We start from the raw sequence: 23,293 nt of genomic DNA on the forward strand, positions 1-23,293 counted from the left end.
ACATGACGATAAAGTAAAACATTTCAAAAATTTCGAAGTCCACCAAAAACGGCCTATAAAAGTTTAGATCTTGATTGTAAAGATCTTCTGGCAACGAAGTTATGTTGAGGCTCGGTGTGAGAGAGGTCACCGTTCCTAAATTTCAAATCTGTCAAAGTTTTGAGGAGTTCACATCTTCCGGTAGGAATTTGATGTTCATATCGGACCATAAACCGGTTTTGCCATGTTGGATTGTCTTGCTCATATAAACGTGGTTCTAATGATTCTGTCATCGCAACGTACTTTTGTGTAATTTGAATTTGGATTTCAGTTTCTTAACCAAGGCATATTTTTGGCGTGGCTAGCCTGACGTACCGTATATTTCGTCCCTGTCAATGGACTCATCGCATGGCCAAACGCGTCAAACAACGCGTTTGAAGTACCGCTAAAATTCAAATGATGGTTCAAGTTGTTATTTTTACGAGATATGAAAACTATTATCAAAATGAAAAATTGTGCTTCTTGTGTGGTATGCTTTAAATACATTTTCTTTTCCGTCCTCTGCAGAGTAACAAAGAAAGGCGAAATTACCAAATTTAGGTCATTTGATGACGGCGTGGAAACTACAGCAGCTAATCCCGACCGTCTTGCTATCTCTATATTTCAACAGCGTTCATACCAAACAAATCGTCAGATAGATAAAATATCTCAGATATGATTGGAGAAAATAAAATGATTCCACGGAGGAAAAGAGTTCACCGCATGCACTCAAGAGCAATCTGGCTGCATTCTTGAAGCATGTGTGGTGGTGACCTTGATCGATAGCGGTTTATCTTTTTACCCAATATCTCAAATTTGATTGGTCTTGTGAGCATGCAAGCTGCTTTTGCGGTAATACGTAACTTATTTAAGATTTTAAAATGTTTTTGCCAATTTTGTCCCCTGTCACAGAAAAACTCAATTTGTTTTTGCCAATTTTGTCCCCTGTCACAGAAAAACTCAATTTGTTTTTGCCAATTTTGTCCCCTGTCACAGAAAAACTCAATTTGCTCTGGACTTTAGAAACCGGGCTTCTCTTTAATCTCCGAATAAGTAAAGACAACAGTTCAAATTTACAGTTAAAAGCACATAGCAAAATTTCCGTGATTATTTCAAAGCAACCCAGTGCTAACTTTTTTGAGTCAAGAAGAAAAAGTCTGCCATTTTCTAAAACGAAGGGAAATCAGCTCGATAAAATTTTGTTTTTTGTCTGAACACATTAACTATGGTCTGACAGATATTCTGCGAAGCTTTAAATTAGCCACAAATATTGCTTTAAAAAATAATAATAATAATAAATAAGTTTGGGGTATCAATTTTTCAAACCTCGTGATAACATTTTAAGGGTTATCAGTTTTTATGCAAAGTTTGAAGAAATGTGGTAATAGAATGCCTCATCTGGCAGTCAATTTTCAACCCACACAATTGTGTGCCTATTTTTAGCCTTCGTTATTAATGTTTCCATAAATGACGATCTGAGGGGGTCTAGCAATTTGTTTCACATAGCCAGTATTGTGGTAGCTGAGGCTCACAAGCCATACAGAATACGTTGTATAATGTAATGCCAATCACCAAATAAGGAAAACCTAAGATGAACAATATCTATTCTCGGCCAGTCAAGGCTTCAGATCGTGTTTTCGCTGGATTGAGTTAGACGGTGAAACTCGGTAAAGTGAAGTTAGACCCTCTTAAAGGTATGTGAGGAACGAACTTTTAAGCTTTTCTAAACCAAGCATTTTTCTTAATTTATAACATTTATTTCGTCGTCCAAAACCAAAAGTTTAGTACTTTGACATAAAACCTAGTTTTTCGTCAAGTTTAAGTACACGCGAAGTGAAACAAACGTCCAAATTCTCTTTTTTACACTCCAAAGTTCCAATTTTTTAGACGGCTTAAAAAGTTCTTATTGTGCTGTGCTGCGAACAATAAGATGAACAGGTAGCAGAAAAGTTCCGATAAAATAAAAACGCTAGTCTGAACTCGGATACCACCAAAGCGTTTCTCGATATAGCAGAAGATCATTCTAACGAGATAGGAAAAACTTAGTCTAAGGACACTAGATTGCCTTGCTTTTCATTAAGATAAGGAAAGGCATGGTTAAATTAAGGATTCAAACCGCCAGAAATTGAATTATCATAGCACTCGAATTTGATTTGAAGACCACCCGAGAATCGAACGTCAATCGCCCGTTTCAGTAAAACTTTCCCCGGCTCCAACAGTCTTGAGGTGACAGAGGTTTATTTTTGGATTAGGGTGTTTGCAAATTTGATCTTTCCGATCTTTTTAGGCTGGCACGAAATGTCATGGAGATCAAATCCTTTTAATCGATAAAAGAAAACTCTTAAAACTTTAATGGTTCTTAGCATTGTACTAAAGGAGAAAGATTGATACTCTTTCCTTCAGATTCTGAGCTCAAAACGAAATTTAATTGAAGCAGCGAAACAAAACTCTTATTATTTCACTGTGCTTTTGTTTTATGAAAAATTTCAGCGTTATTAAAGACAAATTAAAACGAGCGGATTTGATACCACACGGCTGCATCAGTTCACATTTCACAGACTGAAATAAGCTGAGGTAAAATTTAGGATAAGAAAACATATCATGTATTTCGTGACGGTACAAAGTTTCAACAACCCCCCAACATATTGTTTATTCTTGTTAAAGAATTTTTTACAAAAAGCCAACAAATTAATTGAATGAGAGGCATAGCTGGCTTGAATACGCCGGAATCTGTGCGAGGTCGTTTCCTCTTGGAATCCCTGAAGCTAGATTGAAGACAATATTCATTGATTCAAATTAACTTACACCGCCGCGTTGAAATTTCACAACAACGGCAGCTGGCCATTGAAAATAAATCATAAAACTATCATTGTAAAATGATATCACACCACAACTCGACATTGCTTCATCTTTTAAACAGGTATGAACAATTAAAGTTGTTTTTCTTTGGTAAAATACCGCGGCAATAGTTAATCGTTGTTTTTCATCCCAAATATTACCTGTCAAACTTCGCCATGAATTTATTTTGAAACGTGAACCATTTTTTAAAAGATTTTTTTAACAAACCGTGAAAAGTTCAAGTCTTCCAATAATGACCTAAATTATTAAGAGACTTCGCCGTTTTGTTATGGCTTAGAGGAATATCTGCGAATTAATTTTTATGATACTTAGCGTAATTGGGTGAATGGTTGCACTTCGAAAAGAAAAAGGGTAAAATAGGAAATAAATAAAAAATATAATTTGGCAGGAGAAAAAAATCGTTTTCAAATTTTGACGAACTTGTTTTATGGGAGATGCAAACAGTTGTTAATCAAATATTCAAATTAGGCTTTTTTAAAACAAAAAAATGAGCTTGGGATTATTTTTCTTTCCAATACCTCGCCTGCCTTCGTTCTATTATTGTTTTTGAGCGGAAAGTTATCCTTATAATTTATATAACTGACAAAACTGACCCAGAGGGGTAATAATATCAGCCAAGGGGTGCTTTTAAAACTCACGATATCCCATTGCAAAATACAATTGGTTGTTATTACCATGATTTTCCGACTACTGCAATTCGATCGGTTTCACTGCCGGAAAAACAGTGTGCCAAATGTCCTGAAATTAATTTGTAGGTCTCCGTTGACACGAAGAGAGAAAAGTTAAAAGTTATTGACCCTTTTTATACTAGAGACGGGCGAATTATTGGTTTCTTATGTTTGTATGTCTGGGACGACCTTAGACAAACATTTTTTCTGCGTCTGTTGCATTCGTCTAGTATAAACACGGGCACAAGAAGGATTATGCGTCTAGACAAACTATCCACTTAAGTACGTGCTTTTTCGAAGACGCACTAAACTGGATATTTCGTCTAGACGGATAATTCGTCTTGTGCCCGTATTTATACTAGACGAATTTAACAAACGCAGAAAATATGTTTGCCCAAGTTCGTCCCAGACGAATTATGCGTCTCTACTATAAAAACGGCCATTGTTTAAGATTCTTTAATTTTTTTTCATATCGCCGGGAGTCAATGATTAAGCAGTAACGGAGCAAACCTGAATTCAGGCTTGAAAGGGATTGAATCCAATGGTGTACCAATTGAGCTATGAAGCCAACTTAGAGATGGTCATTTTGTAAGTTCGTTCTAAATCCTCAACGGGATTATTACGAATGCAGAAAATGAGCACAAAAGGATACTGACTTCCAGAAATAACTATCACTTTGATTTCCTTGCCCGCACCTTCTGCAAAACAACAACTTCAAATCGCTCATTTTCTATCTGTACTTAAAGGCCGTTTCCATCAATCCAATTGTTTGGGGTGGGGCTTGTATCCAAGAGAGGGGATGAATGCTAATTCGGTTACTTTTAGTTGGCTTGACGCTACCACAATTGTTTGGCTTTTGAATTGTGTTTAATTTGGTACAACGGTTTAATCGCAAAAAGACTGGAACGAACCAACGCCTTAGAATGCGAAGATCCCCAGACTTCCACCAGCCGTTCGTCTTTATGATACTCTTCCGAAAATCGAAAATATCGATTACGCCACATATTGAATATCATTGTCTGGTGAAAGAAAGGGCTCTCGTTTGGATAACAGACTCTGAATGTTTGTTAACTTTTTTTTAAAATATATTGCACCGAAAAATTACGCGAATTTGACAGAGCCGAACTGGGTTTTTGTTGTGTTAGAAGTTGTAATGTCATGTTACCACGTGACGCCAATTTAAATAGGGGTACATCTGCCAAATAGTATTTAGTATTGTGTATTCAATATCAAGTATCTATAGTCGTTTCGAGTTCAATTAGAATTTTCAAGCATAGTTATCAAGTAGTTTCAGTGTCAGAGTATACGTAAGACAAGATATTATTAAAGAGTTAGGTACCATGGTCATTCTATATGGAATAGTCGCGGGAACAATACTTTGAATTACAGTCTTTATTAGAAAAGGCTTACCTTACAGTCATTGTAATGAGCTCGGGCGGACACCAGCAAACTTAGCAGAAATAATGAGCAACCTCAACAGCGTCTTTGATCATGACACTAACTTGCAACAAGATAACGCCCCTGCGCATGTTGCTCGTGCTTTAGCATGCGTCACCAGTGAAAACCACGTTTACCGCTGCTCTTGTAGCCTGCGAACAGCAGACGCATTTCCGGTCGTCCCTCCGAAAAATAGCTATTTTTCGGAGGGAGAGTAGCCTGCGAACGCAGACGTATTTCCGGCGGTCGTTTGTAACGTCTGCGAAACCGAGCTGCAAAACGATTTCCGTGACGTAAGATCTTTTGTTAGGTTTTTGACCAATCAAATTGTATGATAGAAGCAAGCTCGAGTTACTCTTGCGCGACTTCGCGCAATTGCGTGTCTGAAATACAAGCCATACGTACAGGTAAGATTCTCAGTTGTGGAGCGTGATTATGAGTGATATAAACAACCATGAACGAAACTCCCAAGAAGAGTTCTCACGATTGTGAATGCTGCATTCTTTGTAGAGGGAAGTTCTCGGCGGCTAAGGAGAAGATACGTGTGTTTGGTAAAAGCAATGTTAACATGTGTTCTTTGGTATATCGTGCCATAAACGTTGATCTTTCTGTTTACGTCGACTGTGAAAAGCTGACCATTTGTCGCACGAAGTGCTACAATCGTATTGTGCGATTCAATGATTCCCTGCAAAAGGTGGACGAAATTAGCGAAGAAATTAGGGGATATTTTGGCGGCAGTGTTTCCCTTCGTGTAAAAAGGATGGCGAAAGACAATTGCAAGACATTAGGCATGATTGATCAAGTTGCATGTAGCTTATATCAATTGTTTATTGTAGAATTTCATTATTATATGATACATGTTCAATCTGCACTGATCGTAGTTAGCAAAAGCTAGTCGAGGCGAGCAGTGGTTGCGCGTGTATAAAAGAGAGAACAAGTAGAGAAAGCTACGGTATTCAGTTGTGTTTCACCGACAAGACATTGTAGAACGAACAGGTATACAAATAACTAGTGTACAAAGCATGCAGTCAACTAAAACAAGTAAATATCTAAAATCAATAGAAAGTGCAAATATCAGAAGCCAGATTATTAAGTATTTTTGTTATTAAGACAGATAAATCAATACAGTCATTTTCTTCTGAAAGTCTTTGGAGTAGGATACTGTGGTTTTTAATTTTAAAATTGTTTTTGGATAGATGGCGAATTTCACGAGGTAAACTATTCCAAATTTTTACACCATATATTGAAAATGATTTAATTTGTTTGTCAATTCTTGAGGGTTTAACAAAATAGTCACCTCTAGAAGATGATTTTGTTTTATATGAATAAATGCTTGCTTAAGAAATCAATAAATCAGCATTATTTGGATCATGGAGTCGATAAATTGTTAGATATATGTCATGCATCAGAACAGCTGCAACTGATTTACGAGAATGGGGGACTGCACGGAGACGTACTAGAGACTTTAACACTTATCAGTGACAAATAACATGAGCCTCGTTGACAGTAACTGCTCTGACAGATTTCCGGTACAACTCGCTCATTGCCATTTTCCTCCATGGTTCGTATCCAAGCCATAGTTCAGGTGATCCGAAGACAATTGAATATTCCCCATTCTTTACTTCTTTCGTTTGTTTTACGGTGGCTATTTCAGCCAAAGATACGGCAGTGATTCCTAGGGAATTTAGCCGCAACACTTGATCTTTTATCAGGCTGTTAAGCGGAGAAATCACGACGATGACATTTAATATTCTCGTCAGTTGACTGCAAGCACGAGTAAACCAACGGCAAAGCATGGTAAATCAACGACTTTCCAAAACCCGTTGGAAGATTTACAAAAATATCCTTCATCTCTTAAACAATGTATTTGATGGACTCCTCCTGGTGCGTATTCAAACTGTCAAATCCAAAAACATTGCAAACCTGGTTGAACGCGTCGTTGAACGCTTCTTCCAGTGTGTCCGCCATTTTTTCTCCACGAGAATACGTGGTTATACCGCGCACGAATCCTGCGAGTTAGTTCTAGATTTTTTAGAGCTAAACGCTGATTGGTGAATAATTCTTACGTCACAGAAATCGTTTTGCAGCTCGGTTTCGCAGACGTTACTTTTCGGGGGAGAGAAACGACCGCCGGAAATACGTCTGCGTTCGCAGGCTAGAGGGAGAGAAGCGACGACCGGAAATGCGTCTGCTGTTCGCAGGCTACTGCTCTTGTTAACTGGAGGGATAGAATCACGGAGCCAGCGCCGATCGTCTTATTCTGAGTGAGTACTTAAAAGCGGTAAAAATGACGCGAATGTGAATGAACGGGGCAGGTACTATATACAGCAAAAACAGCAACAAAAAAACTGCAAGAAAATAATCACAGAAACAAAGAAAAGGAATTAAGAATAACTAAAATAAACCACGTAACAAGCAATTGTTGGCAATACAATTTGTGACAAAATTTAACAAAAGAAAACAACGTATTGAAGTCGCCTTGGCTGATTTTGAAGTTAAGAAGTTAAAAGTTACTGTTCATGCAAGTAGATTTAATTTATACTAATAAAAACGTCACAAAATTGTTATAGAATTCATAATTAATTCAGTACAATGCTCAAAGCTTAATCAAGATATATAAATTAAGAAGTAAGTGTAATCAATGAACGGGGCAGGTACGATATACAGCGAAAACAGCAACGAAAAAACTGTGAGAAAATAATCAGAGAAACAAAGAAAAGGAATTAAGAAGAACTAAAAAAACAACGTAACAAGCAAAATTTAACAAAGCTTAATCAAGATGTATAACTTAAGAAGTAATTGTAATCATTTCACTTTAAGTAGTGTACCTTGGAGTAAAAATTCGCCATCGTGTATCTAACCTGCACGCACCTGTTTATCTCTGCGTGACCTACATTTCCACGTGGCTTTACTTTCTACTTTCGGGCGCATGTGGGTATGTAAAAAATCAAAGTGCCACTGTCGTTTCTCGAGGATATGAAAGTTTCCGCGATTGTTTAAAATTGGCAGGCTGAAGTTTTCTTTATGCACTATTCAGTGTGATATAACAGCTGGATAATTGTGTAACATCATGGGGGGCTCTCATATGCAACTCGATACCCAAAATAATGCAGAGAATGTGAGGTGATCATGATCCCCTTTGCTGGAATTCAACCCTGTAAAATAAGTCTACCATTTCTTCAATAGGCTTCTAGGATGATACACAATCCTCCGGAAGACATTGATACGAGGGGTTATCATGCAAGTGTAATACGGAAGGGTCCAAATCCGTGATAGGGGACTAAATCCGTTAGGGGATTTAGTCACCCGGGGTCCAAAAGTCGCTAGGAGGGTGGCGCCGGTCCATCTTTTCACATTCTCTTGCGAAATCTACATCTATCGCCGAATAGACGTCATGTAGACCTACATCTATCGAGAGCTTTATGACCATGAGAATCCGGAAACGTTTCGGATTCGTGTGCACGGGCAAATTCGATTTGAATACGTTACGTGTGGATGGAAATATTTTTGAATCTGGGAACAAAAAGTTACGGATTCAAAAATATCCGGATACGTGTGGACGGGGCCTTTGTTGGAAGAGAAAACCGTTTGGAAATTTATTGGTGTGTTTTTTGCTCCATTTTTAACTGATATTTTCAACACATGAATTCAAACCAAGATGTTAATCCATTAGCCGGCCAAGCTCCACGAACGAATTTCCACTCAAACACTGTCTCAGCAACCGAGACTCGCGTTGAGCTTGAAATTTCCTAAGATATTTCCCTGGTAGCACCGTTAACTCAAAAGAGAATCTCGCTGGCATAGAAACGCACTATGCAGTCAAAACATTAGTCAGTTTTGGACCCAGTCAGCAGTTTGCATTTTGTACCTAGTTTGCATTTTAAACCCAATTTGCAATATGGAAACTGCAGTCTGTAGTCGGGTCTGTAGTCTGCATTTTATACTGACCGGTAGGTTATCTTATTTCAAAGATCAAAGAAATAACGACGTCTCCTCCTCTAACACCAGGTAAATGCTCAAACCATTTTTCATGACACCTTTGATTACAACACGTAATCTTTAAACGTAGTACTACTTAACGTCTGGCATTTTTTCACTGTTTTGGATCAGTCGCTCTCTAAAATGCACATCCCAATTTCTTTTTGTTTAAGTTGTAGCGGCATCGCTTGAATTACGACGCATGTAACAATAAACGCCATTCGCATACAAATAAGTGGCTGGGTATATCCTGAAGTTTAGCTTTTCCCCCCTTTCTACAAAGGTGAAATGGTGTGACATGAATGGACCTTGAATGATTGCTTCGAACATTTCACCTATTAAGAACCAGTGATTTCCATTGTTTGGTTCTTCACTGGTCAACTTCTGACTTCAGTTACTGAGGCGGTTTCTCGAAGCGTCTGTCCTTTGACTTCTTGGGGCCTTGCCCAACGTAGAAGCACTGAAAAAGCACGGTGACACAAGCTTTCACTGGCGACAAATGTCTGATTGGTCGACGCCTTGCCATGTGACTTCAATAGGGCTTCCATCGGGTATATTAAAATCAGATCTCCCTCGATAAAAAATACTCTTTTTCAGGCCAGTAAAACCGACGAATGTTTTGACTACATAGTGCGTTTCTATGCCACGAAGCGAGATTCTCCTTTGAGTCAACGGTGCTACCAGGGAAATATCTTAGGAAATGTCAAGGTCAACGTGAGTCTCGGTTGCTGTGACAGTGTTTGATCATGAGTGGAAATTCGTTCTTGGAGCTTGGCCGGCTAATGGATATACATCTTGGTTTGGATTCGTGTGTTGAAATATTTTAAAAATGGAGCAAAAAAGATAGCAATAAATTTCCAAACGGTTTTCTCTTCCGACTAAATAGCAATCTCGGGCTTTTTGGCCAGCGGGTGAGCGCCCGGAGAGACTCTGGGATAAACGATTTGAACTATATTTTTGATTGGCCGCTTGCGTAACAATGGCAGTCCGACAGGAAGTCGGTAAGTAATTCGGAAGCCCCAGAATTTGGAGGGAGATTCAAAATCTAAAACAAGTTTCAGTGCTGATTGATTTTTTCTACCTCAGAAATATATAAATCACAAAAATAATAAAACGACGAGGTTTGAATTTTGTCATATACCGCACGGGAATTTTCCCACGCTGCTAAAACTGCTAAAAAGTGATTACTGTTGCTGTTGCAAAAGTACCGTGGGAAAACATTACATCAGTCTCTTTGAGGAGAAATTCGTGGAATAAGGTCTTGTCGAAGCCATTCAGAATTACGGAAACATCAAATTGTAGAAGAAGAGGACATTTGTGTCGTTTCCACAAAAAAAAGTTGTCGATCGTGTTGCTTGCACGATGGCATTCTCATTGCATTCTGTACGGTGGAATGTACGCTGAAACACCAAAAATACACTCACCGAAAGCGTCAGAGTCACTTGCTCTTACAGCAAGCCAATGATCATTTCTCCAGTTTCTTTGTGTGTAAGGCTAAAATTCTTGTTTCTCAAACACTTTCAACCCGCCATTTCTACTGTTAACGGTTTTCTCTTTTCTGCTTCCGTTTAAACTCAACCATACGTCATAAGACCGGAACCCACGTTTTCTGGGAAAATGGAGTCGATTATCCCAGAGTCTCTCCGGGCGCTCACCCGCTGGCCAAAAAGCCCGAGGACTCTGGGTAAGAGATTGACTAAATAGTTACATACTGTTTTCGCGTGGGTCCGCGTCCAACAGAAAATACGAAGATTTGTGGTGTGTTTTCAAAATTAAGTTGTTAAAATTGCCATTCAAGCGATCCATAGAGGCAAATGTATTAAGACTGACGAAAAAAAGCAATGCAAGAGGTCTCTGAAAGTTTAGAAATGTATTTCAGTTGCTCAAAAATAATTCTAAAGGGAATTTAGCAGCAATATTAACCGATATCATACTTAACATGTCATTGCACCTCATGTTGGGTACACTAGAAGGAAACCTTTTAGTTGCAATTACATTTTGCCATAGTCGTTCCAAGCAAAATGAAAATTGTTTGCTAATCTCCAATATATAGCCAAAGCTACAATATTCAAAGTTGAAAATTTTGTTCAGGAATCCCGCTTGCAAGCAGGGAGGGTTTTACTGAATTAAAATACTACTACAGCTAATAATACGCTTTCATCACGTTGTAGGGGGTTAATTCTCGACCTATTCTAAATTTTTAGAATCCACATCAAATTGAACGTATTTTCCTTTAATCGAGAAAAATCCGTGGAAAGGACGCCTTGCCTGAGAGTCTTTCTTCACTTAAAAAATATTCTGAATTGTCAGGAAACGGTGGAACCGTTGATTCTCTTGGATTTTCCCGACAAATATAAAATATATCGTCAGAATCCTTTGTAATTGTGTTACTGGAACACGGAGAGTGCTTTTTCGCATCGCTATTTTAAGGGCTGGCGGCAAGGTACATCTTACTAATTTATACTGTTCCTTTAATTATTAACTTAACGCCCTCAGATGATGACATGATTCCGTGAAATCTCACGCCTCAAACGATTTGCGATGATAGATACAATGGGAATGAAATGTTGCAAGGAACTGGCCATCCAGCTGAGAAACCACGAGTTGACTCCGGCTTCTCAGCTGGATACCCCAACCGTTTTTTGGTTGCTAAGAGCGCGTGCGCCTCGTTATGGCATGATTCGTCCCAGCAATTTACATGAAATTTACAAACAGAATACTGTAAATTTCTTTAAAATATTTCCATGTTATTTACATGTTTTGTTCAAATGTAACTCTTCCAAAGGATCCTGTAGTTCCAATTTCCAATGAATTTACAGAACCAACAAAAGATGTAAATATCATGTAAATTTTATTTACGAAACAAAAACATGTTAAATATATTTTACAAAACATGTAGATTGTAATTTACAAGTTGTGAATTTAGATTTACATACGCCTGTACATTTTCAACGTTTCCAGTGTGATCCCCTTTGCTGAAATTCAACCCTGTAAAATAAGTCTACCATTTCTCCAATAGGCATAAGATTACTCTTTAACCATCCTCTATAAAGAGCTGTACCATGTGTTCAAAGTTCCTAGTACAGATGACGGTAATTTTGAATAAGGTCTGATTTTTGTTGCCAGGTCATATTGTTGATGTCATCAGGTTAGGCAAGTAGAGCAGATCCATTCAGTATTTATTAACACTTTTTGTGCCAGTTATACATTCCTCCAACAAACCTTGCGAATATTTATCACTGTATTTGATTCTGCTACACTTAGGGCGCTTTCCATTTGGCAGAACTGACCGGCCAAACCAGGCATTTGGAAGGACTAACTTTACACCGCCTTCAAATTAACACTCTTTGATATACAATCCTCGGAAGAATGCGAGGGGTTATCATGCGAGTGTTCCTTCAAATTGTTGCATTTTCTTTGCAAACTGATGGGTCTGGCCGGCCAGTTCTGACAAAAGGAAAGCGCCCTTAGAGGCAGATGGTCTGAACCATAAGTGATCACAGCAAGTGCATATATATTCAGGGCCATGTGTTATCTTATGACGAAAAGACTAAATTACTTTTGACATGGAATGTCTACAGTAGAGTCTTGACCTTGACAAATTTCAGCTTCGTTTAGCCTTGAGCTCTGCATAGCTTTCCTTAAATGGTTCTGTGCTTTTCTGTTTAGTTCTCTGATATGTTCTGGATTGGAAACTTTACCCTTGTGAAATGTTTGCTTTTCATATTCCCTTGCTGCTTCAATAATTTCAGATCTTTTTGGTGTTTTGCATTGTTTTTCTTTTTCCTGATCCGAACTCTTTATTTTGTCTCTTCCGTTTGATAGATTCTCTCATATAACCTCTTTTTGCCACTGCTTTGTAGAAATTATTACTGACACTCACATCATTTTTGGCCATGGTTTATTAATCGATTATTACCTCTGAAAAATTGTTGACATTGGTAACACTGCTGATTTCATAACCTAAAATACTGTCATTATAATAAGCTAACTGAACTGCTGAAACACATAGTTTCTTTCATCTAGATGTCCAATGTTAATAACAGTAGTTCCCTGTTGTCCGCTTATAGGACTGATAACAGTTAGTGGTGCTCACCCCTCAATGGATTCATTTATATGTATTGCAACATTTAATACATCGGAAACTGCTTGCACAATAAGTGCATCACACCATGTATGTTAATGTGACAACACACCCACAATTGCTCTGTAATGGGTCCAATAAATTGTTGACGGTTGTTTCTGACATATTCGACTCCAGCAGCATGCACGTTCATGTGATAGGAAGGATCATTGTATAACTGGTGGGGAACAGAAGAAAAGACGCATGAACCATCTGAGGTACATTCTAGTGTCTTCAATCCTTTCTGAGCAAATCGAGCCTGCAACAGTGTTATAGAAGGATTTCTCAGTACTGCATGTGTACACGTTCCATGAGCAACAGGGCCTGGGTTCGATTTAATGTCTCCTGATATCAATAGCTTTTCTCTTGTTAGACAATAACTCTCATTTTGTTGATTCAGTTTTGTTGAATGCTTAGTAACAGATTGATCCTGACTACACAATAGAACTGACAAGTCTTTTTTGTGTTTAGGAGTCCTGCGGGTAATAAGGTAAAAATGACTATTAGAATCTCCTACTCTCGAAGATTTGTTACGTCTGAGTTGCGGTCTAGGTCTAGACATTCTTACTGCAATATAATATTATTTTCCAAAAGCGAGAGATAAACACTTTCTCAACTCAGACGAACTCGGTACGTTCTTCTTTAAATAATGCACCATACACTTTCTAATTACCTTGTCTTTACGAAACAAGCTCGACGTTTTCTTATAAGGAATTCTCAGAGGAAGGTTCTCTGTTCCAGGGAGCGTGTTTGCATTTGCGAACGGTCTCAGCCCTTGCTCTATCGTAGGAGATTGGTACGGATTCCTTATCAGTTTTCCTTACATAATCGATGACCGAGTCTTTCGACAGTTCGTCATTATGGTCCGCCACACAAGTACTAGTGTCTGGAAGCATAGGTTGCTTGGTTGCCTCACTGTTTTTCATGTTACTGATGTTCAAGTTGGATTCATATGGCTTTGATGACTCGGCTTGCAAAACTTCGTGATAGCTTGATAAACATTGGTATACTTTGATAGCTTCGATGTCACTCTCCAAATGGAAGTCACCATCCAAATGGAGTTTAATAATCCCTCGTGAGCTTAGGGGATCGGCAGAGACTGTCTTCTCGAGTCTTCTCACCACGGTCAGTGTAAAACGCAGACTACAGACCAGGCCCGGGTTGCTCGAAGCATGGTTAGCGCTAACCAGCGTTAAATACCATGGAAACCTATAGGTTTTGACACCTCTTAACCAACGGTTAGCGCAAACCAGGCTTCGAGCAACCGGCCCCAGGGGTAAAATGCAGACTGAGGTTATAACGTAACTGTTGAAAAAGCCCAAACCCCTTAACTATTAGCATTTCTTATGGGTTTGGGCTTTTTCAACAATTAAATTATAACCTCAGGCTGCATTTTACCCCCGGTCTGCAGTCTGCAGTCTGCGTTTTACCCTGACCGCTTCTCACCATGTGTCTGTCCATTCCATTTCGACATGTGTTATTAAAGTCTTCGCGTTGGAGAGTGAAAGGCGGTGCACAATTAATTGCACCAATGTGTACTTGTTCAGAATCTTTTGCTTCACCTTCGAAGAACGCCGTTTCTTTAATTCTTCAGTTTCTTGCTTCTAAATGCAGCGGAAGGTGCTCAAATTAAACACTTACGAAGAAAGCCACAGACAGCAATGGCGGCGCACAACCTTGTAGCGAACAGGAAGTCAGAGCTGTGTTGTGATTATCCATCCTGATTGGCTAATTAGGTCGAACTTCCGGTTACTCAGGAGTGACAAATTTGCATAAAGATCCCCACCAAAACTCGTGGATATATCCAGGAGTAAAAATGAAAGCATCTTGTTTTCTCGCCTATAAAGCCGGATGTTCCATATATAGAGTTCTGAAAAGTTTGACGGAAAGCTTCGTTGTTTTGACTGAGTGCCCTAGCTTAAAAAAGAAAAGCAGCAATCACTACAGGTAAAATTCTGTCATTCAATTATTTTTCAAATAAACTCTTGCGTTTCATCTTTGGAGGAATACGGAGACAGTTACTCGAGGAATATGCATGTGATATCAAAGTCACTAAAAGGCCGAATAGAAAAATTCTGCATTGGACTCCATAGTGTAGGCTTAATTTCAGTTGTCTCCTCGGCTCAATAAGTCCCTAGAGGGCCGGGACCAAAATTCAGGCTACATCTTGCAGTTGTTTCAGTCACCGCCAGAGAGATAGATCTGAACTGGTATGTTAAATCACTTCAGCACGTTTGAGCAAAACATCTATTTGATTTCCTTCAAAACCTTCAAAATTTCCTTCTTTTTAACTGTTCCTGCATGGTCCCATCTGTTTATCTGTTCACTATAACTGTAATTATTACTTAAATCAACATAATTTACCGTTAATTGGCTTTAATTTCTCTTATAATTAACAATTATTCCACTCGCGCTTGTTGGATATGAAATGATAGATAGCCAACGAGGCGCAGTGCCGAGTTGGCTCAGGAGAGCATGACCTCATTGTTCTGGTCATGAGCTTTTGGTTGGCTATAATCATCTGATATCCTACAAGCGCGAGTGGAATAACTGTTTTATTATTGGAATACGCCTCTCATTCTTTCCATTCTAGTTTTCTAGTTTCTTTGTCTGATCAAATCGAGAGGGTCCGGAGGCGAGTTTTATAAAGGATTTTCGATAGGCGAGAAGAGTTATACATAACCCTATTGTTATCTAAACTGAAAGCCTATAATTTTGATGAACAAGGTCTGAAACTCATGGAGTCCTATTTTAATTAAACAACGGAACAATCTAGTAAGAGTGGGTTATATTACTAGCTCATGGAAGCATGTGGACAGAGGCTGCCCCCAAGGACCATCTTTTGGGCCTTTACTGTGAAACATGTATCAAAATAACTTGACATATAAAGCTAAGTCAAGCATTAGTATGTATGCAGACGATCATCAAATCTTTGAAACACATAAGGATGTAAATGTTATACAACAAATCCAGCGCGAGTTGCTCGCCTGAGGTGAATAGCAAAGAATATTCATAGTTTGAGTAGCCAATTAGAGCGCGCCTTTAACGTTATCCACACGATGTTAAGAGCCTTTTTTTCTGGATTGATCCAGCAGTTTGAGTGATGTTGCTTCGGCATTTAATTTATCCAATGCCATTGTTCCACAATTCTTAACCATCGAGGCTTTTATCTGTTAGCTCTTCTCTCACCTTCTTGTTTAGTTATGTTTTTGCGTGTTTTCCTGCCTTGCTGTATTCCTTGCTGGCTCCTTTAAATTTCTCCCGATTTGCTTGAGTTTATGATTGTTTTCAAGTACAGGGCCCTCGCGCATGGTGGATAAGGCGCGCAACAAGAGCATCCCACTACTAGAGTAGTCACGGTATACATCACGCGTATTGTTCAAAATGAACAAGACGGAATAATTTCAAAGTACTTAAGATAACGCAAAACGGGAGAATATATGAGGTAAGAGAGCAAGCGAATCCGCTATGCGTGTGTACTCTCATTAAACGCTACGTAAAGGCCGCCATCCTTTCTCTGTCCACCATTCCTGTTTGTGTTTTTCCAGGAGGTGTTTTTCCTTCTATTTTCCCTCAATGACTATCGGGAGAAGCTCACCATGCCATAAGGTTTGGCCGAGCCAGGTTCTCTGTCTTCTATTGATAAGAGATAGGATAACTCTCTCCTGACCAAGACGTCACAGTTCTTCTTCGTTTATCAGGCCAGGAGATTAGCACTTTTCGTCAAAGCCTCATCTCACAACTCCTCAGCTTCCGTATGTCTCCTTTTCTCACGGAAAGCGGGGATGTAATTGGCCATACTGCATGCAACTAGTTCTATGTCATAGTAAAGTAAAGTCTGTTTTCGAGCCAAGTGGCCCATCAGAGCCGGATCTTAGCCCGGTTTCTGTGGCATGAAGCGACTAGGAGTATTTTTTTTACTCCCCCCTGGATGGGATGCCAAGTCCATGGCAGGGTTACCCCCAGCATTTCGCCGGTGCTTCTCTCCACCCAGGTGTATAAATGGGTACCGTGGGAGTAAAGTGTCTTGCCCAAGAATACAACACAATGTCCCCGGCCGGGACGCGAACCCGGACCACTCCATCCGGAGTCGAGCACACTAACCACGAGACTACCGCGCCTCTCTGTGTCATACTGTATGGATATTTCAAGGACAACACTTTCTTGGTTAGATAGAATGAAATTAGACCGCGCGGACATGGGAACTACAGCATGGGCGCAATCTTGAAAATAAATTTTAAATAATTATCATGGCGCTCGCAAATTAACTCTCTTAGCTCATAATCTCTTGTAAAGTACTATATTGAAGTGACGTTTTCTTTGCTATAGCAGCAGTCATTTCTGAAACTCCTTAACGTAGAATGGCTTTGCCCACCCAAACAACAAAAAAAATTATGCCAACTGAAAATCTAAGATAACGCAGTACCAGAATAAATCTAATATGTAAATAATAAGTAAATAAATAAATAGGTAAATAAATAATTAATATTATCTTACTTGTAATTTATTCGCAGGATGAAAGATTGGATCCACACCGGTTTAAAATGCCCATAAACTCTTCGCACACGACGCTGGCCGCCAACTCGTCGGACGGGCCTGCTTCTCCGTCGCTGTATAGCACACTTTACATCAACGGATTAAGCTCTCTCTTCTCCATAATCATAATCGCATCGATAATTGCTTATGGTTCAATCGGCCTTACTGTATGCTTCAACCGAAGTCTGCGCACAATCTGTAACTACTTCATCATAAGTCTCGGAGTTGCGGATGCTTTGATCGTGACCACGATACTTCCAGTCAACATAAGCACCATGCGCAAGACATTTCAATTCTATTCCGTGGCGCATTGTGAGTTTATTTCAGTGGTTCACCTGGTGAGTGTTTCTGCTGTCTCATTAAACCTTTGCGCCGTCAGTTTAGAAAGGTACTTTGCCATAGCACACCCGTTTAAATACGAGGTCTTCACAACGACAAAAATCGCTGGGGCAGTCATCGGGGGTGTATGGCTGTACGCCATAATGGCTGCTCTGCTGCCCATGATGGGCTGGCGTTTGCAACCGTCTCAACTCCAGAACAATATGTGCATAATTGACAACGAGGAAAGCTACACTTTGTTTATGACGATCGGGAGCTTCTTCATCCCCGTTGTCATCATGTGCACGTCCAATCTTCTCGTTTACCGCATCGCAAAGCAACAAGCAGATCGCATCTTTCGAATCGTACCCGTTGTGGGGCATAGTGCTAAAATGCTTCGTAAAAATTACCGCGCGGCCAAGCGGATTTCACTGATCGTTGGAGCCTACCTGGTGTGCTGGGTCCCTCATATGGTAGTGCTCGTTGTTGGGTTGAAAATTGGTCCCAGAAATGTGCCCAACGAAGTTTACCCTGTCACGTTATCGCTGCAGTACAGTTGTTCGGCGGTAAACCCCTGCCTCTTCGTTTTCACCAACCACGAGTTGCGGAAAACTGTTCACAAGCTCATTAGGGCGGCGGCGCTGGGACGGTTGGGGGAAAGAAGATATTCATCGGGAAGCGACAAAGCTATAGCCATGGAGAGAAAAAGGTCGTCGGCGATCGCAGGAATTAGTCAAGCCATGGAGGTGTCAAACGCCAGTAAAGGCGACGGGACTGAACTTTTGAGAAAGAAGTGCACCTCACGCAGTTAGTACGTTTGTGGCTTTCAGTTGAGCTACTGAGGCCTGCCTCGTTTCCCTCTGATCTAGGGATTCCTCTGATCTAGGGAGGCAGTGTGGCCCAGTGGTTAGGGTGCTTGCCTTGAGATCCGGAGATCCCGGGTTCAAGACCAGCTCTGACCACTCGCTGAATTTGTTCCTGGTAGTCCCTGCTTCAACTTCCCAGCTGCACTTGTAAATAGCCAACTGGTTTGCCTCCGGCCAGTTGGGATTCTTAGCACTTGTTGTTGTTGTGTTCTGTTGTTTCGTTGATTGTTTCAGATTGGCCCTGAAAAGCCCCTATGGGGAGTGGTCAATTAAGTATGTATTGTATTGTATTGTATCTATTTTGCTAAATCTTTTAAAGGGGTAAAACGACAAATTGAAACGAGGTCAGGCGACCGTCATTGACCTTCATTAGGGACTTTAAGATCTACGACTTCAAAATATAACTTTGTAATATCGTAAGTCTTTCGCGATTATTCCATCTCATTCACGTCGTACATTGTGGACGAAGTATCCTAAAAATAAATTGGTACTAGGGAGCTTAAGCACGCGTGTTTTTGAGACGCGTACGGCAACCGGAAGAGAGCATTTCGCGTGCCAGGACAGTGGTGTCTCCCAGATTTTTATACTAATCATCTCTAATGGAGAAAAGATACTCAGCCATGTAAATGTGGTTGTGTAAAGACAAGTTAAAAGTGAAAACAGCTTACTTCCGGTTACCGTTCGCGTCTCAAAACGCGCGTGCTTAAGGGCCTACTGACGTATTTTTTGGGGTGCGTTGCTAAGGATGTAATAGTTAACTAATTTGAGGGAATTTGGCACTATTTTGGTCGGTTTCCAACTTTCGTAAACCAATGACCCTAAATATGACGTCATTATGCCACGCCCATGGTCACTTGACCAATAAAAGAAAACTCTAAATTTGTCTACGTGCTACTCAATTTGGGTATTTAATCAGTGGTTTCATAATTTGTATTCGTTTTTGCAACCAGCCAAGCATGGTTTTCTTTTTATTTTGAAAAATGTTCTTTTTAGAGAGATAAACGATAGTGAAATACCCATAAAATTTTCAAAAAAGATGATTTGGAAAAATCAATGCTTAGCTATTTAAAACCGCCGGAAATTTAGCTTTTTCTCAAACCGGAAGTCAGTTCGTTAACGCATGCGCAGATTTGAGAACGAGTTCGAGGAAGAGTGAGAAAAAGCCTTCGATGCAAACATACCTGACCTGGTCAGGTCACGATATGATGATGTCAGTCACCGGAAGTAACATTTTACTTCCTTAGCAACGCGCGAAAAATACGTCTGTGGGCCCTTAAGCTCCCTACTAGCGGTTTCAGAGTGAAACAGTAAAAGTAGAGAATGCAAGGTTGCCATTTGTACGCTCGCATTGTCGTCAAAACCTCAAAATTGCTGATTTCACATCGCTGTTCCGCAGAGTACCGCAAAAGTAGATGCTAAAATGCGTGCCGCACGTGCAGAACGATTTTTTTCCTGTTTTTACCAATGATATTGTTGTTTTGTGGCGTTCTCGTTGACAACCGCGTCGTAGATCTAAAAGTCCCTATTAACCGATCGGAAAACCAACGTCGACTAAAGATATTTAACCTCTACCGTTGTTCGCACTTATACCAAGAAATTCCTAACAAGCCATCGCACAGCTCGGGCTCGGAAGTATCACTGGAGTGTTTGACTTTTCGTTCTTTCTTTGGAAACGAAAGATCGAGATTACCATATAAGAAAACTCAGTGATTTCTCGATTGCTTGTTTTTGCATATCTAAGCATGGTGATTAGTTAAAAAAAAACCGAGCGCAAGCGTTTTCGCGCCCTTAGCGCACGCTGCGTGTATTTGCTCTGCGTTTTTAATTGGCTTGTTTGTAAATGACTTTGACCAATTGGGAAAGACAAAAACAGCGAAACCAACCAATCAGACTTCGAATCCATTAAAGGTTGCTCGCACCAAGCGCGGCAAAATTTTGACGTGAAACTGCACTGTAAAGGAAGCCAACATGATTGGCTTTAGCTTCGTTTCTGATTGGGAAGAAAAATTCTCAATCCAAACTTTATGGCCAATCGTGAAGTGAATAAATTTACGACAATGATACAGCTTCTCCTCGCAATTTGGTGGTCCTTCATTGCAAATAGCGCATGAACTTGAAAAACGTCCTACTCCTGCCTTGTAAATACGCAAATGTAATAACTGACATTTAAAGCCGAATATTGAGTGGAATAATTCGAGCAAGCAGACAAACTGTGCTCGTAACACATTAGAGTAACATAACAACTATGGCTTAACTTTCGAACGAAACATGTAATTAACTGTACAAGTGGTACCACCAACATCATTTTGGAGCTACGTTAAAGCTTACCACAACACAACGGCGATGTATAAACTTATCAAATACCGTCTACAAAGTTCACATTATCTGAATTTTTGGTTACACACTGAACGGAGCAAACTCCAGTTTATTTACAGTTTGTGCTTTACAAGGCCAAGGCTTGGAACAAAGCTGGGGATATTAGGATACCGATTTTATGCCCAGATATGGACAAAAATAAGATCGAAGCTACACGCACGGGAAAATGCACGAGCTACGTTACATCCAAATAAGGAAATGTTTAAACTCACAAAAGCGCAGCTCTGAACCAGAGTTAAACGTTTCAAGGTCACGAACTTCTGTAGTACCCTTATGTCCAGAACTGAAATTTATTGGATGCATGCCCAACTATTTTGACATCCAACACAGTGTTCCTTTAAGTCTAAGCGTTTGCTATCTATTTCCCACAATAAGGTCCAAAGGGTAAAGGTTAGCGTTATATTTAGCTTAGTGTAACTGCAGTTGTTTATCTTTACTTGGCGAGCAGCATTTGGGGAAACTTGTGACTTTAATTATTTTTATTCCGAGACACGAGTGATTTTGAAGTTGGGGAGAAGAGTAAAGGACACTGAAAATCAGCATGCATCTAATTGGGAGCATGTCTGGACACAGAGCGGTTTTCAATTGGGAGTGGGAAGGAATCAGTTTTGGTTTTTGCTCTTTGGCCATTTCAACTTAATCAAAAACATAAAACAAACAGCCAGTCTTCTTAATTTTATACATATCATATTTGAATTTGTTCAGCCGTCACTTCTGAAGATGTATGTTGTAGCATACGAAACGTCAAGTCAAAAGTAAAATGCGCTTTATCATTATGTTTGTAGCCGCTGTTTGTTTTATATTTTGGTTTTGCATTACTTCACTCAGTGATTGGTTCAATGTTCTCCCGCCATTTTTTTAATCAATCAGAAGTGAAACCAAGACCAATCGTAGCTCGCGCGTGCACATTTTCCCGTGCTTTGTGTCGGCTACGTGCAATTATTTCGAGTTTTGATTGGTTTACTGGATTGTCTAAGTCGTTTTTGATTGGCTAAAGTAATTACTTTGGTTTTGGTTTTACGAAACTCGATTGAAACTCGCTCTATGAGTTCTCCGTAGTATATTTCCTGCTTAGGGGGGAGGGGAGGGGGGGCAAGGGATAGCTACAATGATGAAGTTGCTTTACAATCCGAGGGTAAATTAAGCGATTTTGATGACGCGACCAGCGGTTTGTAGATTTTAACCAAGAAGACTTGAAATGCTAACCATTTGCTCGTTGCTGAATGTCCTTTTGGGATTAATTAAGCCAACATCCAATTTTCAGTGGTAGCTTAACAGTTGCACCTACTATAGCAGAAGCTGTTGAACCATCAGTAGCTTTGAGAATCAGTCTTAAATCAAGTTGTTCAATGACCTTTCTGAGAACAGGTCGGAAAATGCCTTAAGGACGGTGCCTACTAATTCAAAGATATTTTAATTTTGCGCGGTCTACTGAATATGCGGGAAAAGCAGATCTTAACAAGTATTATTGAAATCCAAAAAGAAAATTGGGGGTAACCACGCATTTTTCGAATATAATTAATCAACAATATTTGTAAAAAGCTTTAAAATACAAAGCTGCAATGTATGGCGTTCTGTGCCAAATTGAATCTTAATTATCTCTGAAAATGCATGGTTACCCCCAATTTTCTTTTTGGATATCAAGAGCACCTGCTAAGTTCTGCTTTCTCCGCGTAGTTTTGAACTGCGCAAAAATATCCCTGTATTAATAAGCACCAAGGAAATCCGAATATCTCGAGATGCGCAACAACAATAGTAGGCACCGTCCTTAGATTCAAAGCTGTTTGATTTATTTAATTGCATGACGAAAACAGTAAAATAGTCGACTGTAGGACGTTAATATTTTGTCTCTTTTATCGTCATTATTGTAGTTTGGCTCGCTAGAAGAGCATTCATAAAAGAAGAGAGACAAATAAAGCAATATATGGATGGTGTGCAACCAATATCTTGAGTCGTGTAATGTACAAATGCTAATGGACTAAAGCCTAGCCAAACGATAAATGTTGGACGATCAAACATGTTAAGTCTGTTGAGTGAACAACCAATTTAGCGTTTGGCCACCGTGTTTGATGACCGTCCAACATCTTGGATGATTTTTGAACATGTTTGAATCA

The 23,293-nt window shown here is 39.7% G+C and overlaps 1 protein-coding gene across 3 annotated transcripts; it reads left to right on the top strand.

Annotated features, from left to right (window-relative positions):
- The first annotated feature begins 1,620 nt into the window (after positions 1–1,620).
- Positions 1,621–23,083, top strand: LOC137983662 (alpha-1A adrenergic receptor-like). Of its 3 annotated transcripts, none has more exons than XM_068830819.1 (2): positions 1,621–1,712; positions 17,598–23,083. In XM_068830819.1, exon 2 carries the CDS (start codon positions 17,628–17,630, stop codon positions 18,747–18,749), a length of 1,122 nt encoding a protein of 373 aa, XP_068686920.1. In that variant the 5' UTR covers positions 1,621–1,712; positions 17,598–17,627; the 3' UTR covers positions 18,750–23,083. The 3 variants fall into 3 exon arrangements, with proteins under 3 accessions (XP_068686920.1, XP_068686921.1, XP_068686919.1); XM_068830820.1 differs by lacking the exon at positions 1,621–1,712 and adding an exon at positions 7,117–7,246; XM_068830818.1 differs by lacking the exon at positions 1,621–1,712 and adding an exon at positions 8,316–8,990.
- Positions 23,084–23,293: the final 210 nt, after the last annotated feature.

This window comes from Montipora foliosa, chromosome 13 (assembly GCF_036669935.1).
Source record: "Montipora foliosa isolate CH-2021 chromosome 13, ASM3666993v2, whole genome shotgun sequence".
Classification (NCBI taxonomy): Eukaryota; Metazoa; Cnidaria; class Anthozoa; order Scleractinia; family Acroporidae; genus Montipora; species Montipora foliosa.